The sequence below is a fragment of the Camelina sativa genome, chromosome 8, assembly GCF_030686135.1.
Source record: "Camelina sativa cultivar CO46 ecotype springtype chromosome 8, ASM3068613v1".
NCBI lineage: Eukaryota > Viridiplantae > Streptophyta > Magnoliopsida > Brassicales > Brassicaceae > Camelina > Camelina sativa.
In genome coordinates this window covers 4,584,806-4,601,571 of record NC_141887.1, presented here as the reverse complement: position 1 = coordinate 4,601,571, position 16,766 = coordinate 4,584,806, and the positions used below count along the sequence as shown (strand labels likewise).

At 35.4% G+C, this 16,766-nt stretch overlaps 3 protein-coding genes and 2 pseudogenes across 6 annotated transcripts; 3 read left to right on the top strand and 2 right to left on the bottom strand.

Moving 5' to 3' along the window:
• The first annotated feature begins 1,377 nt into the window (after positions 1-1,377).
• LOC104709225 (putative pectinesterase 29) lies at positions 1,378-3,337 on the top strand. Its single transcript, XM_010425873.2, has 4 exons — positions 1,378-1,695; positions 1,805-1,963; positions 2,064-2,283; positions 2,797-3,337. The coding sequence occupies exons 1-4, from the start codon at positions 1,481-1,483 to the stop codon at positions 3,205-3,207; spliced, it is 1,005 nt and encodes a 334-aa protein (XP_010424175.2). The 5' UTR covers positions 1,378-1,480; the 3' UTR covers positions 3,208-3,337.
• A 2,762-nt stretch (positions 3,338-6,099) lies between these two features.
• LOC104706214 (mitogen-activated protein kinase 16) lies at positions 6,100-9,937 on the top strand. Its single transcript, XM_010422379.3, has 10 exons — positions 6,100-6,916; positions 7,071-7,479; positions 7,561-7,688; positions 7,781-7,840; positions 7,986-8,135; positions 8,218-8,373; positions 8,463-8,674; positions 8,761-8,865; positions 8,943-9,115; positions 9,199-9,937. The coding sequence occupies exons 1-10, from the start codon at positions 6,893-6,895 to the stop codon at positions 9,480-9,482; spliced, it is 1,701 nt and encodes a 566-aa protein (XP_010420681.2). The 5' UTR covers positions 6,100-6,892; the 3' UTR covers positions 9,483-9,937.
• Positions 9,690-12,398, bottom strand: LOC104706215 (BTB/POZ and MATH domain-containing protein 1). Of its 2 annotated transcripts, XM_010422382.3 has the most exons (5): positions 11,515-12,335; positions 11,019-11,386; positions 10,790-10,890; positions 10,236-10,512; positions 9,690-10,129 (listed from the first exon to the last, which is right to left on the bottom strand). In XM_010422382.3, exons 1-5 carry the CDS (start codon positions 11,928-11,930, stop codon positions 9,948-9,950), a joined length of 1,344 nt encoding a protein of 447 aa, XP_010420684.2. In that variant the 5' UTR covers positions 11,931-12,335; the 3' UTR covers positions 9,690-9,947. The 2 variants fall into 2 exon arrangements, with proteins under 2 accessions (XP_010420684.2, XP_010420683.2); XM_010422381.3 differs by lacking the exon at positions 10,790-10,890 and having other exon boundaries at positions 9,801-10,129; positions 11,038-11,386; positions 11,515-12,398.
• A 524-nt stretch (positions 12,399-12,922) lies between these two features.
• LOC104706213 (guanylate kinase 3, chloroplastic pseudogene) lies at positions 12,923-14,034 on the top strand (annotated as a pseudogene). The gene has a single exon (XR_015563189.1). The product of XR_015563189.1 is annotated as a guanylate kinase 3, chloroplastic pseudogene (transcript).
• Positions 14,035-14,316: 282 nt separating this feature from the next.
• Positions 14,317-16,340, bottom strand: LOC104709224 (putative pectinesterase 29; annotated as a pseudogene). The gene is made up of 4 exons (XR_015563188.1): positions 15,793-16,340; positions 15,537-15,698; positions 15,219-15,437; positions 14,317-14,887 (listed from the first exon to the last, which is right to left on the bottom strand). The product of XR_015563188.1 is annotated as a putative pectinesterase 29 (transcript).
• Between the last annotated feature and the right edge of the window lie 426 nt (positions 16,341-16,766).

Sequence of the window (16,766 nt, the reverse complement as noted above, 5' to 3'; positions counted from 1 at the left end):
CACAATTAATCTACCAAGTTAATCTACCGAGAACATAAATCTACCTAATTAATCTACTTTTCACATAAGTGTACCATCACTACAACTACGTCTTCCATTTTAATCTACCGTACACCTACAGACTACCAACTTAATATACCAACTTTCTCTACCATTTTTATGTACCTGATTTGTATACCATCAAACCAACGATAGACTTTCTCTCACTTACCAATGTTTTTTTTTTCCTTAATGGCATTTTCTGTAATTGCATTTTTTCCGAACACTAGTTTTAGGGGTACAAATGGTACATAAGTTATTATAGTAATTATCAACCTTTTTTTACTACTCTAGTGATAAAGAAACAATTTAGTAATATTATAGTAACTCTCCCGTATTATAAACTATAGTTTACGAAGATGAAATTTGAAAATTTGGACTAAAACATAAGGAATAGAGTTTGAGTATACATTTTAAGTTACAATCTATTCATTCTCTTATTTTTGTCAACACTCTTCTCAATCTCATGATAGATATTTTGTCAGTTACCATATAAGTTTTCTTCAATATATTTCTTATCTCCAATGTAATTAAAAAAACAAAATTTATAATAACAGCTATATTGTCTATTTTTTTCTCAAATATGGATATAATTTGTAATTTAATTAATTCCAAAACATGATCGATAATATATGAAATAAGTTAATAGTTTTAATGTTGATTTAATAGTTCAAACTCGGTATGCTAGCCCTGTACTGCAACGAGCCAAAGAATTCTATCTGCAAAAAATTATCATATGAAACCGCAGAAGTATATAATATGTCCTCATCCGTCCTGCTTAAGTTGACATGACTTGCAAACAATTTGCTAAATTAATTTTTCATATTTTGTTTTAATGGTATCACCCTTGTTATTTATAAAATATATTTGAGGCAAAATAATTAATATTAATAGTAAATATTTTGATAATTAAATATGTTTTTTAAGAAAATTTTGAATTTTAATAATAAATAATTTGATAAGTAAATATGTTCTTTAAGAAAAATTTGAATTTTGATAATTAATTTTTATACATAATAAAATATGAGATAAATATGTATATATTCCAGTCACATACAAATAAATTCCTTAGTTATATTAGAATTAATCTGTGGTATATATATATATATATCTTTCTTTTTGAAGTATGCGAATAACCCATAAATCTGCAAGATTCACTTAAAAAAAAACCTTATTATAGTTAGGACTACCACAAAGATTACAACTTCCTTTTTTGGTTTCTGAGTATTCCAGTTTTGTTTAGATTCTACTTTAATTACACAATCAAAACCCCATACATAATCAAAAGAAAATAAAGTATATAAACTTCATCAAAATATCTAGGAAAGCAGTAACCTCACGACCTTGTTAAATAATCCATTTCCTCCACTACTCTCATTTACCCTCTACCTCTTAAATCTTACGTTTTGATATTATCTCATCGAAATCAGAAGCTATTATAATGGGAACTCATCGAATTATCATTGGTCTCGTCGCCCTTTGTTGTTTTTGCCTACCTCATCTCATTGAAGCTAAACCATTCGGAGTGTACCAACGACAAGTGTTCGTGGATCAATCGGGCCATGGAAATTTCACGACCATACAAAAAGCTATTGATTCGGTCCCAGAAAACAATAGTCAGTGGTTCTTCATCAACGTTAACGCCGGCCTTTACAGGTCAGTGTAGCAACATTTTTAATTGAAGTTACATATATATGTCTTGTAGGGAAGTTACATATGTGAAAAGTGCTTAGTAATGTTTTTTCTCTGTCTTGTAAAATAAAAGAGAGAGAATAAAGATACCGAGTGAAAAAACGTTCATAGTAATTATCGGAGCTGGGAAAAGGATAACGAGGGTTGAATGGGACTACCATAACTCGATTGAACAAAGCCCTACCTTTGCTACTTACGCCAATAACACCGTCGTCAAAAGCATCACGTTCGCCGTACGGTGATTTTTATTTTATTTTGGCATTTTCTTTCTGATGATTCCTTCTTTTTATTAATTATATATAACTGGTTTCTTTGTTTATAATTTTTTTATTGAATTCCTACAACTTCCCAAGCAAAGGGAAAATAAACAATAACCCTAGAGCTGCGGCCATGGCAGGGTTTATCGGCGGCGATAAGTCGGCTTTTTACTCGGTAGGGTTTGCTGGAATTCAAGACACCTTGTGGGACTCGGGTGGCCGACACTACTTCCACCGATGCACCATCCAAGGCGCGGTTGATTTCATCTTTGGTAGCGGCCAATCTATCTACCAGGTGAACCGTTACATTCTTCACAAAATGATGATATTGGTTTTATGAATTATAATAACATCGTACTAATACCAATTATCTAAATTAATTCTTAAACTTTTGAAGATTTGCCTTTAAAATGGCAAAGAATTTTATTAACAGTAGAGAGGTCCGCATATGGTTGTGATGTTTCAATCTATGATCGGAATGTCTTCCTAAGGAAAAAGATCGAACTGAAAAGCTAAGATATACATATATTTTTATTGAAAAAAAAAATTCTATGGAAAGCAAAAATATACATATATTTCTATTGAAAGCAAAGATATGATCAAAAATAATAAAATATAACCCAAACTAAGAATGTTGTAGATTTGATTTTGGTTTGGTAACCATTTTTCAAAAACGCCTAAAAACTAAATAACCCGAACCAAACCCTGATTTCCGTAACAGCCCTTCGGTTTTTCACATTGTAGAACTCAAATCCTATTTTATCCTGGTCTGATTTTAATCAAATGGTTTGTGTTTGGTGGGTTGTAGAGCTGTGTGATACAAGTGCTAGCTGGGCATGTACTAGAGGGACCAGGTTACATAACGTCTCAAGGACGGAACAATTCCGAGGACACGAATGGATTCGTATTCATCAACTGCCTCGTTTTTGGAACCGGCACGGCCTTCTTGGGCAGACCCTGGCGGGCTTACTCTCGAGTGATATTTTACAACTCGAACCTGACGGATGTGGTTGTTCCTGAAGGATGGAACTCATCGAACTACTGGAAGCACGAAAACCAGCTAACCTTTGCAGAATATGGATGCTTCGGAAGTGGATCAAATACAGAAAGACGTGTGAAGTGGGTTAAGAAGCTGAGTGAATCTGCCGTCCAAAGTTTCGCTGATCTGAGCTTCATTAATCGTGATGGATGGATTGAAGATTTACCCATCCCTGCTTGATCTCTCCTTTGCTTCCTAGTTTTTTTTTTTTTTTTTTTTTTTTTTCTTAGAAATTCTTACTGATCGATCATCCCCTTTTCAAAATATATGGTTACATAAGCCAAAAAAATGTATAAAGTGCTTTACCAAACCAATTTCTAGAAAATCTAGACGCCGATACGAAACCAAACATATATTTTTACTTGTACTGTTAAGTCTTTCTTTTTAATGGTTAATAGTTGAAACGAGAAGATGATGAGAAGTGAAGTGAAAAAACCGATGAATAGTAACACATTCACCGCACCTACGTCTATCACATCAAACAAGTCATACAATCCAATCGCTCAGATAATCGCATGGTTATACACTTACCTTAACAAGCTGATTCTAACAACAAATACAAGCATGAGAGACTCTTATGGCGTCTGCAACAGTCCAACAATGCCCGTTAACTAAACATGCTAGTCCTAGACGTCACAGAGTTTCCAACAAAATCTCGTGCCGATCACGTACCAGACGAGTACACAATCGCACTTACAATCCCTGCTGGTCTTAGTTTGCGTCTGAAACGAAGCACCTCACAAAATTTTTGGTACGATTTGCTATGTCGAAACCCTTTCCTACAAAAACCATGACGATTCTGATTTCTCCCTAGTCTCCTTCACACCACACCAAGCTTCTCTTTTGCTCTCTCTTTGATTTATTCACAGCCCAAACACGAAATCAACAACAACAACAAAGAGAAGGTGTGGAGACTTATATAACACTTCTTAGGGATTTTCCAAAACCAACACTAAATCGACAAACTCAAACCAAATCAAATCGATGAACTTAAACCTAATCGACCAATTTCTAAAATTAGGAAACCAGGATGATAGAGTGATTCAGTGAGGTTTGGCCCCTAGTTGCTGCGTTGAATAAATTATAACACCTTTTTTACTTTTATTAATGCATAAATGAAACAATGATTAGAGAGGTTAAGAAAAGATAATTATTAGTATGTATTAGTTTTTTTGGTATTTTATGGATACCTCATAATAAAAGTCATGTGAAGCACATGGAGTGAAGCGTTTCCACGGTTCTCTATCACCCCTTCGTTCTTTCCTTGGTTTCTTTTAGATTTGTTTATAAATTATAATCATTGTATTTTATTATTTACAAATGAAAGCTAATATTTTTTCCTGTTTTATTGAAATTTATTTCTTAGCCTGCCTAATTTATATGGTACTTTTAAATTGAATTTTGTGCAATTTTTTTTAGTTATCATGATATATTTTAAATAATAACAAAATAATATATATTTGATATTAGTATGATCATAAAAATTCAAATTATATATTTATAAATTAGTAGAGAAAATATTAAATAAATATTACAAAAAATATAGCGTGTCTAAATTATTCATTAACTTCAATTGTGATTAACATAAGGTTAGAAATGCTTGACAATTCATAAAATAACAAATTGTAAGAAAATTTACCCATTAAAACAGGTTGCATGTGTGATGTGTCACATGTACCATCCAACATCATTGTGATTATTTGTGTTTGGAATATGACACTAGCATGAATAACTTATTCCATTTGTTAAAGACATAAAATTTATGAATTCAAAGATAAAATATCAAGTCCATTGTCTCCAATAAATTAAAATATCATAATGTAGGGTAATTCACTTCATTATTATATTCCTAATCATCATATAAGATAATTCATTATATTTCTAAGGCAATGTCTGATACTAATTCAACATTTTTAATATCTCGACAATCGACAATTATAAAACATGTTATTAAAAGGTAAGATAATGGGTCAGGCGTATAATTTCAAACAGAAAGAATATTATTAGATCAATAAAATGGTCAATAACCTATGATAAATTAGATAAAATTAATTAGTTAGATGATTGTATATCTTTGTCGGTTTAAACATCTTTAAGCTTGTTTAAAACTGTATTTTTTTTTTAATTCCAACCAAGGTAAGAAGATAATTGAATAGATTGTTGTATTTTTTGTTGACATCCAATCAACGAATACTTCAATAATCTATGATAAATCAGATAAATATTAATTAGTTAGATAGTCATATAAAATTCTCTATTGCAAACAAATATTTTCATATTAATTTCATCTTCATTTAGATGATCATATATGTTAGTTTAAAGTTTTTTTTGAATTTGTTGGATATCCTACTATATTAATTGAGAAGTACAAATATAAAACTAATCTTAAAATGTGTAAAAAATTACATTCAATTGCCATTAAAAAAACTTAATTAACATTAAATAATTAATTAAATAAATATTTCTAATTAAAAAACGAAAATTGGGGAGACATCAAATAAAATAAATTGTAGAAAAATTAAAAAAATCTATTAGAATCAAAACTAATTTGTACTTAAAAAACTAACAGATAAGATTTATTTTTTACATTGTAGTTATATCTTTTTACTTACTTCACAACTATAGCAAATATTTCATTTAACTGACAAAAGTTTAAATAATTTTATTTATTACATGCAAATATTTTATTGACAGGCTTTCAATAATTAAAATACAAAAATTATAATATAATCAACAAATTTTTATCATAAACTATTATAAATAATAACATAATAACAAAATAAATTATTACAAACTTTTATGAAAAAAAATTCAACCCGCAGTTTTCGCGGAATAGTATCTAATATATTTATATTTGTAGTTTCAACTAAATTTTAAAGGTGTAAATTGAATAGAGTTTGTAGTTATTCCTTTTTCTTTCTTTTTAACATCCAATCAGAATACACCCATCAATTTAAATAATATAAAAAAAAAGAAGAAGATATAAAATAAATTTTCTTAACCAAAAAAGATATTAAAATAGTTTTTAAAAAATATCTACATTATAAAAATAGTATTCGTGGCTTGGACATTATCCAAAAAAGAAGCTTTTTCACCAAAAGTCGCGAGTACCCCATAAACCTGGGGGCAATTTGGAGTTTTCGTACTTCGATAATCAGACTCCACTTATCCGCTTTTTCAATTATCACACACAAACCCACACAAAAAAAAAGAAAAAAAGAATAATAATCATATTAATACAAAACAATCTTTGTAGTTGTTCTGTTCTTCTCCATCTCTTCTATTACACATTTTTTAGATCTCTCTCTCTCTCTCTCTGCACTTTCTTCTTACAAAACTATCCCCTTCGTCTGCCTTTGTGAGATTCAGATCCTTTAAACGAACTTCTTAAGTTCACAAGTTTCAATTTTTTTGTAAGAGCATAAACTCTTCTCTCGGCTTTCTCCAATTTTTGCTATTTCCAAGGAGTGTGTGATTGATCGAATTAAAAAAAACTCGTCTTTCTTCAATCTCAGTGATTCTACCAATCTAAAGTTTGTATTTTTATTTCTCTTCCTTCTATTCTATTGATTTCACTTCAGAAGCAACGAAATCTCGATTTAGGTATTCGTTTGTTTCACTTCTCGCCCCCAGAAAATTTGCCTTCTCGAGAAGTACTCTGATTCCTTTTGATTCTAAGGATTTAGGGATTTGGTTATAGAGCTTTTGTGGTTTTGACATTGCGTTGGTATTAAAAAAAATTCTGTAGAAATCTTTGTTTTATATTTCAATCTTGAATTCGAACGAAGCTCACCACCAAGTTCGGCTTTAGTAGAGATTTCATTTGGTCTCCATAACTGTTATTTTGGATGCTCTGTAGCTGAAGATGCAGCCTGATCAGCGCAAAAAGGTCCATTCTTTTTCTCTTATCTAAAAATTATTCAGATTTGCTTAATAGAGAGATGTGTGAGATCCGATTATGTTACTTAGGATCTGTAACAATCCTTATTATACACTTAGTTTTCTAGTCCTAATCGTTACTAGCTTTATGATCTCTTATTCAGTCATCAGTAGAGTTAGATTTCTTCACGGAGTATGGTGAAGGAAGCAGATACAGAATAGAGGAAGTTATAGGTAAAGGAAGCTATGGAGTTGTTTGCTCAGCTTACGATACACACACTGGTGAGAAAGTTGCCATCAAGAAGATCAATGATATTTTCGAGCATGTTTCGGATGCAACTCGCATTCTCCGTGAGATCAAACTTCTCAGACTGTTACGTCATCCAGACATTGTTGAGATCAAACACATCTTGTTGCCTCCTTCAAGGAGAGAGTTCAGAGACATTTACGTGGTTTTCGAGCTCATGGAATCTGATCTTCATCAGGTTATTAAGGCTAATGATGATTTGACTCCTGAGCATTACCAGTTTTTCCTCTATCAGCTTCTCCGTGGCCTCAAATATATACACACAGGTTATAGCTTGCAAAACAATTTCACACATTATAGTATAAGTTTTGGATCATCATCTTTCTGAAGATTTCTTTTTCTACCAGCTAATGTCTTTCATCGGGATCTAAAACCCAAAAACATATTGGCAAATGCTGATTGCAAACTCAAGATCTGTGATTTTGGACTTGCAAGAGTCGCCTTCAATGATACACCAACTGCCATATTCTGGACTGTGAGTAGTATTTAGATGCCTAATCTTTTACAAGATCATTTTGTTTTTGCTGGTATGAAACCAATTTTGACTCTATTGTTTTGTGACTGCAGGACTATGTAGCTACTCGATGGTACCGGGCACCAGAACTGTGTGGATCCTTTTTCTCAAAGGTAACCATGATTTTGCATATATTCTTTCATCAACATGTTTCAAATCTTTTTAGGAAAATAGTAGTCACGAGAGCTTTCTTCTTCTGCTGATTGTAAATATTTTTGTAGTAATTGTTGTTTTCTTTTAATGTTCGCTTATGTTCAGTATACACCGGCGATAGATATATGGAGCATCGGGTGCATTTTTGCAGAGCTTTTGACAGGGAAACCTCTTTTCCCCGGGAAAAATGTGGTCCATCAATTGGATCTGATGACTGATATGTTGGGAACTCCATCTGCAGAAGCCATTGGAAGGGTCAGTGTCCGTTTCCACAATGCTTAACACAGCTGCATTGTTTATTCTCTTGGCTGAATTGTTTGCCACTTGAATGTAACAGGTGAGGAACGAGAAAGCTAGAAGATACTTAAGCAGCATGAGGAAGAAGAAACCTATTCCTTTTTCGCATAAGTTCCCACATGCTGATCCTCTCGCTCTTCGTCTTCTCGAAAGGATGTTGGCTTTTGAACCCAAGGACCGGCCTACAGCTGAAGAGGTGGTTCACACATTTCGTTCATTTACACTCCTTATGATGTAATAACTTTGATTGTAGTCAACTAAAATGATGGTTTTGTGTTACCTCAGGCGCTTGCGGATGTGTACTTCAAGGGTTTAGCTAAGGTTGAAAGAGAGCCCTCTGCTCAACCTGTCACAAAGTTGGAATTTGAGTTTGAAAGGCGGAGAATCACTAAAGAAGACGTGCGAGAGCTTATATACAGAGAGTCTCTGGAGTACCATCCAAAGATGCTGAAAGAGTACTTGGATGGGTCAGAGCCAACTAACTTTATGTACCCGAGGTATAGTCCTGAGCGGACCTGCTTAATAACTATACTCTTGTGTACTCTTCCATGACCTTTTGGATTATGTGTTATTCATTTCGCAGTGCGGTGGAACATTTCAAGAAACAGTTTGCTTACCTCGAGGAACACTACAAGAATGGTACTTCTCATAATCCCCCCGAGAGGCAGCAGCACGCATCATTACCAAGGTATGCTTTACTTCCCTTAAAAATTTGATAATTTGGGATTCTATCGAAACAGAACAATGAAGTCTCTTTTTTTGCAGGGCTTGCGTATTGTACTCTGATAACAATCATCCGATGGCACAACAGAATTCAGCTGAAGTCACTGATGGACTTTCCAAGTGTAGCATCAGAGACGAGAGACCTCGAGGTGCAGACAGGAATGCTCAGATGCCAATGTCGAGAATTCCTATTAACGTCCCTCAAACAGTTCAAGGTCTGTCACTCTCTGTATATGATGTTATGATAGCAGAACAACTCTGTTTCCTAAACATTTTTATCTGGTTGTAATGGAAACAGGTGCTGCAGTAGCTAGACCTGGAAAAGTAGTTGGATCAGTCTTACGCTATAACAACTGCGGCGCAGCCACAGGCGTTGAAGCTCTTGAACAACAACAGCGTAGGATGGTCAGAAATCCAGCTGCCGCGTCGCAATACCCAAAGAGGACTCAACCTTGCAAAAGTAACAGAGCAGATGATGATTGTGCCACCGCCGAAGGTCCAAGCAGATTGAAACCAAACGCTCAGTATATACCACAGAAAGTGGCTGCAGCACAAGACACTGCAATGAGTCGCTGGTACTAGACATTATGTTTTGGTCTCGTTGAAGTTTTACTACTTCACGGCTTAGGGAGAACTAAAGGAGAAGGCCTTTTGTATCATCCATCGCATTATCAAGAGAGCGAAACATGAAGAGAGAGTAAGACATGGCTTAGGAGCGAGATGAGAGAAAGATGGGTGAGAAGATAAAAGAAGAGTCTTCTTATAGCTCCTGTCATGTAATTTGTGTTCTTAAGACAACCTTTGTTTATTGATGCTGTAACACTTGTACTACCTACTACAAATCTTATATCCCCTGAACTCATATCTGTTTCACCTAATGTACTCTGATAAACACAGAGATTAATCCCCAAATTTCATTGGATCTTTGATTTATGAGAAAAAAACATTGAAAAAATTCATGGTACTTGCTGGATCGGATTAGATCAGCCATATTATCCTTAATAGAGAGATTATACAATGCACAGATCTTTCTTCAATCTCTTCCGTTTAGTGCAACCGAGGCTTCACTCGTCTTCCATTCGCATCACAACCATCAGCAAATATTTCTTTTCGATGCCCAGAAGCTATAACAGAGTGTTCACTTAGCCTTGCAACATACTCCAATAGCTCAGTTAGTAAAGATGGACAACTCTTTTTCAGATAATCAAACCCATCTGTATGCATCACAGCTGATAAAAAACAAAAGGGAAAAAACAGAAACAATTCTTATTATGTGTGCATAGACAGTTGACTCAGATCCATTTTACAGCAAAAAGAATGATCTTATTTCTTTACCTTTCAGGTTCTCTGGCAATGCCACGAATTTGAGACACACTGCTTTTAGCTGGGAACAATGATGCTGCTCCGCTAGGGCCAAGGTAGTTGCAACCGTGTTTATGGCGATCCCTTCACAGAGTTTTAACTCACAGATTGCTTTAAGCCGCTCAAGAGCATAACGGTCTGCCGCTGCAAGCAAATGCTGAGCCACAAGAGTCGAAGCCAATGTAGAGTCAGCGCCCATTAACTCTTGCAAATCAGGCAATTCGTCCCAGTAGATAAAATGGAGCAACGCCTGCACAAACAACAATATGGGAAAGAGGGTTCGTATCAGATTACACATCCAGAGTAAAACTAAAGGAATCGAGGATCAGAACCTAGAGGAAGCAACTTATAGGAACTATTGTGACAAAGAGAAGACAGAAAGTTCATATGCTGAAGATCCATATTGTTTATCTAGTTGACTAATTGACTCACATAACTACGTCTACAAAAAAAAAAGAATATACACATCGTAACCACATAGATATATGTCCATGTATTAGCTAGGAAGAGAAGCATAAAGAAAGAACCTTATCCCGGGTGAGTAAACTCGAGAACAGGAGTAGCGCCCCAGGAGAAGATCCCGGATGGTACATCCGTGAATAGACAATCCTGTATGACACCACCATCACTCACCCGGAAAAAAAAAAAAGGCAAGGAACCAAGAAATCTATCTCTTCCTATAAGACCATATAAGACCCATTGACTGTAGCTAATCTACTAACACATTCCTAGTTCTAACAGATGTAAATCCCAAACAGAGAGTTAAAGGGAGGACCTTGAAAATGGGTGCTTTCATATCTTCTATCGTTATGCATTTGGTATTTGGGTTTCCTAACGGGCCAAAAAGCTGTGCCTTGAAAACAGGGGAACGCGTCGCAAGAACCAATTTGTGTGCGTTGAATGTTTCTTCATCAACTTGGAAGATAACATCACAGCCTTTCCCACTTTCCAAAAGATTTCCCAACTGTTGTCCCAAGTTAGAAACTGGCACAGGGATATTGTAACACCTTGGTCCCTCCGTAACTGACTTCACTACACCCACACGGCACCTAACCAAGAGACTATTCTCCTTCAAATAATCCGACGATTCTAGACTGGATCTCCTGAAAAACCGCTTGTATCCCCTAAACCAAGCAACAAGCAAACACATTATCAACATTGTATGCAGCCAGAACATACCAATCTATCACAATCCATATCAAGCTTGAAACTTTCCATGCATATAGAGAGAGGGAGAGGGAGAGAAACTCACCACATGCTACCACGATACTTGAGAGTATAAGGACCGCTTTCGAGAGCTCTACCAAAATGGCTATGAACCTTATGCTTCCCATTACCACTCTGATCGACAAGCGTGAGCTCAAAGAGAGCCCTGACATCAGCTCCTTCGCTAGCGAGTGCTATGAACAAAGAAACGTAAGACGAGTTATCCTCAGGACTCTTCCCATCAGGATAAAAGTAGATAGCCCACGAGTAACCACCGATCATAAACGTATCGGAAGCGACGTATTTGCCGACACCAACGCCTTTGGCGAGAGAATAGCCACAGATCTTGAATTCATGGACGCCATTAACGGTTTCCGTGGTAGAGGTAGACACCGTGAGAGACTGGCTTAGCGATTTCGAAGATCCAGAAGAAACCTCCCCGCAAACCCTAGTTGTGCCCATCAACAATACAAAGATCCCTAAAAACAGAAACAACAAAAGATCTTTGCTTTTGTACAAATCTTACAAGGAATCGAATCAAAGTCTTGAAATTTGAGAAGAACCCAGAAAAATAAAATAAAAATCCAAGATTCAGGAGCGATCGAATAAAAAGGAACAATTTTTTTTAGGGGTTTTGAGAGAAATCACAAAAGGAACGAAATTGGAATACGGAATCGGAAGGAGAGAAGAAGGGAAGGATGTATGAATCGACGGAAGTCTCTGGTAGAGATGGAGCGTGAGGGGATAGATCGATGACGTCGGTGGATACGAAAATGGAAAAGAGAACGAAAGAATGAAGGAAGGAACGAAAGTGATACTTTGGGTTTTTTTTATAAACACAAAAAAAAAAAAAAAAAAAAAAAAAAAAAAAAAAAGTTAGGGAGAGACCAGAGAGAGAGCTGTAGCCCAATTGTAATTATGACATCCTTTATATTTTATTAAATTAAATCACTAATATTATTTTATTTACGGGCACAAAGCAAAATTGGAAAACTCCTTTTTTTTTTTTTAAATTATATTTTTTAAGTGCTTTGGTCTATTGGTCCATCAATTGAACAATATTTGAAATCTTTGTATTTGTAAACCAAACCAAACATAACCAACACCCTTGTAAAACCTCTCTTGGTTGGTAAGATGTAAAACGAAACTTATGTCTTTTGTCCACGAGGCTTGATGTTTTTCAAAAACAATATTTAGGGTTCGAATTATTACCGCGGTTAAAACAGACAAATCTGTGTACCAATTGAATTACTTATATCCGTAATTACCATAAATTACAAAAATTAAAAAGTCGTGAACCTTATAAAATTGTTACACACACGAACACGATTCGGTTTTCATATACTTTCGAATCCTCTATTTAAAATCCAATTGCTTTTTAGTCAATTTCGGTTTGGTTTTAGTTCCTTCCTCTTGTTTAATTTTAGTTTCGGTTCGGTTATTTCGCCCGGGCCGTGTTCTCGGTTAATCTGCACTTCGAACCATTGAGAAGATGGGTGGGTGGGTCAAACTCAAAACGAGTTCACCGTCGCCGGCGAGAGATAAAAAAAGCAAACCACCAAATCAACCGACCAATTCACTCACAAACCAAAACGCTTTAATCCCCCAAATGTTTCGTAAACTCTCTTCTTCTTCTCTCTTCCTCCGTTACACAATCTTCCCAGTTTCAACCAAACCAGTCTTCAAATCGCAATCTTACAATCTCTCCGTCGTCTCTTCTTCTCTTCCTCCTCCTTAAAAATGTCAGATTCACCAAACTCCCCATCTATTCCAACAACCACCAAACCCGAATTGCTTCGCTCACTCGAATCCCATCTGGGTTCTTGCTTCAGCAACGATCCAATCACTCCTCAACCAAACCCACTTATCATCGTGATAAGTGGAGCAAGCGGAGTTGGCAAAGACGCAGTCATCAACAAGCTTCGACAAGTTCGTCAAAGTCTCCACTTTGTCGTCACAGCTACTAGCCGTCCGATGAGACCCGGAGAGATCGACGGTAAAGATTACTTCTTTGTTTCCAAAGATGAGTTTTTGTCAATGATTGAGAAAGATGAGCTTCTTGAGCACGCGCTCGTTTACGGGGATTACAAAGGGATACCTAAGAAACGGATTCAAGAGTTTATGGGGAAAGGGTACGACATTGTTTTGAGAGTTGATATCCAAGGAGCTAAGACGTTGAGGAAGATTCTTGGGAGCTCTGCTGTGTTTGTTTTCATTGTTGCCGAGAGTGAGCTTGCTATGGTTGAGAGGTTGGTTGATAGGAGAACAGAGAGTCATGAAGAGTTGCTTGTTAGAGTTGCTACTGCTAGAGAAGAGATTAGGCATGTTAAGGATTTTGATTATGTGGTTGTCAATGCTAAAGGGAAGCTTGATGATTCGGTTAAGCGTGTTGAATCTATTATTGATGCTGAGAAGTCTAAGGTTCATCAGAGAGTTGTTAGGATTTGATTGGTTTCTCAATTTGGTTTTCTTAAGGTTACTTATTTGCTTCCTGTTTTGATGAAGATTGAAACTAGGAAATGGAATGAGGAACACATAATTTATGAAAGTTTCTTTCTTGATACAACAAGAGATTCACTTACTAACTCGCACTAGTTCAGGACTCTTTACTTTTGTTATTGGTAGAAGTAAACTTGGGTAGTTTCTTAGGATTGACCGAAGCTCTTTGCTCATATAACTTTCTTCTATCATATCTCTTGAGACGGTTTCTAAATCTGTTGAGTTGAATAATATAATCTCTTTTCCTTGCTACGACCTATGTAAGTATGTATTGATCTCTCATCTCTTGAACTCCAAGGATCTCACTTCTCATCATCTTCTCGTTTCAACTACTATTAACCATTATGACTTGCAAGTAAAAACAATATGGTTTCGTATTGGAGTCTAGAATTACTAGAAATTGGTTTGGTAAAGCACTTTATACATTTTTTTGGCTGATGTAACCATATATTTTAAAAAGGGGATGATCAATAAGAAATCTTTAAAAAAAAAACAAAAAAAAAGAGAGATCAAGCAGGGATGGGTAAATCTTTAATCCATCCATCACGATTAATGAAGCTCAGATCAGCGAAACTTTGGACGGCAGATCCACTCAGCTTCTTAACCCACTTCACACGTCTTTCTGTATTTGATCCACTTCCGAAGCATCCATATTCTGCAAAGGTTAGCTGGTTTTCTTCCTTCCAGTAGTTCGATGAGTTCCATCCTTCAGGAACAACCACATCCGTCAGGTTCGAGTTGTAAAATATCACTCGAGAGTAACTCCGCCAGGGTCTGCCCAAGAAGGCCGTGCCGGTTCCAAAAACGAGACAGTTGATGAATACGAATCCATTCGTGTCCTCGGAATTGTTCCGTCCTTGAGACGTTATGTAACCCGCTCCCTGTAGTACCTGCCCAGCTAGCACTTGTATCACACAGCTCTACAACCCACCAAAACACAAACCATTTGATTAAAATCAGACCAGGATAAAATAGGATTTGTTTTCTACAATGTGAAAACCGAAGGGCTGTTACGGAAATATATGTATATCTTTGCTTTTCAGTTCGATTTTTTTTCCTTAGGAAAACATGCCGATCATAGATTGAAACATCACAACCATATGCGGACCTCTCTACTGTTGATAAAATTCTTAGCCATTTTAAAGGAAAATCTTCAAAAGTTTAAGAATTAATTTAGATTTGGTATTAGTATGATGTTATCATGATTAATAAAACCAATATCATCATTTTGTGAAGAATGTAACGGTTCACCTGATAGATAGATTGGCCGCTACCAAAGATGAAATCAACCGCGCCTTGGATGGTGCATCGGTGGAAGTAGTGTCGGCCACCCGAGTCCCACAAGGTGTCTTGAATTCCAGCAAACCCTACCGAGTAAAAAGCCGACTTATCGCCGCCGATAAACCCTGCCACGGCCGCAACTCTAGGGTTATTGTTTATTTTCCCTTTGCTTGGGAAGTTGTAGGTATTCTTATAAAAAAAATATAAACAAAGAAACCAGTTATATAACTAATAAAAAGAAGGAATCATCAGATAGAAAATGCCAAAATAAAATAAAAATCACCGTACGACGAAAGTGATGCTTTTAACGACGGTGTTATTGGCGTCAGTAGCAAAGGTAGGGCTTTGTTCAAGCGAGTCATGGTCGTCCCATTCAACCCTCGTTATCTTTTTCCCAGCTCCGATAATATTACTATGAACGGTTTTCCATACGGTATCTTTATTTTCTCTCTTTTATTTAACAAGACAGAGAAAAAAATATATATTACTAAGCACTTTCACATATGCAACTAATTCCCTAAAAGACATATGTAGCTTCACTAACCTGTAAAGGCCGGCTTTAACGTTGATGAAGAACCAATGAGTATTGTCGGTTGGGACCGAATCAATAGCTTTTTGTATGGTCGTGAAATTTCCATGGCCCGATTGATCCACGAACACTTGTTGTTGGCATACTCCAAATGGTTTAGCTTCAAAGAGATGAGGTTGGCAAAAACTACAAAGGGCGACGAGACCAATGATAATTCGATGAGTTCCCATTATTACAGCTTCTGATTTCGATGAGATGATATCAAAACGTAAGAGTTTATAAGAGAGGTATACGGTAAATGAGAGTAGTGGAGGAAATGGGTTATTTAACAAAGGTCGTGATCTTAATGCTTTTGTAGATATTTTGATGAAGATTTTATACTTTATTTTCTTTTGATTATGTATGGGTTTTATTGTGTAATTAAGGTCGAATCTAAATGAAACTGGAAAGTATAGGTTTGTTTCTAGATTGGGTAATCTTATGTGAGAGAGGTCAAAAACCAAAAAGGAAGTTGTAATCTTTGTGATTGTGGTAACTGTAAAGTTAGTGGTCGTGGAATTTTTCTTTGTATCGGCAAATTAGTTTACACAATTTAGAAACAAATCAAATAAAACTAATACTGTACATAAAAAAAATTGAACACAATTTCTATGAAATAGTGGAAGTAATTCTGCTTTATAATCGGAAGCTTTACGGGCTATAGCACATAATAATTTGATAAAGAATCATAAAATCTAAACGGTAAAAAAATAATACACAGACCATATCTAACACAAAAAAAAAAAGAAAATAATCATAACATCTAAAAGGTGAATAAAACAAAGACATCTAAAGTTTATACTTTAACAAGAAAGAAAAGACAACTAAAGTTTATAAGATGGAACTTGTATATATAGTTTCCTTTTTTTTTTTTACTATACCAATCTCCATATATTCAAATCTACATTATCAATGTATATAAAGTTAACTTTTCTCTCTTATCTTTTTTC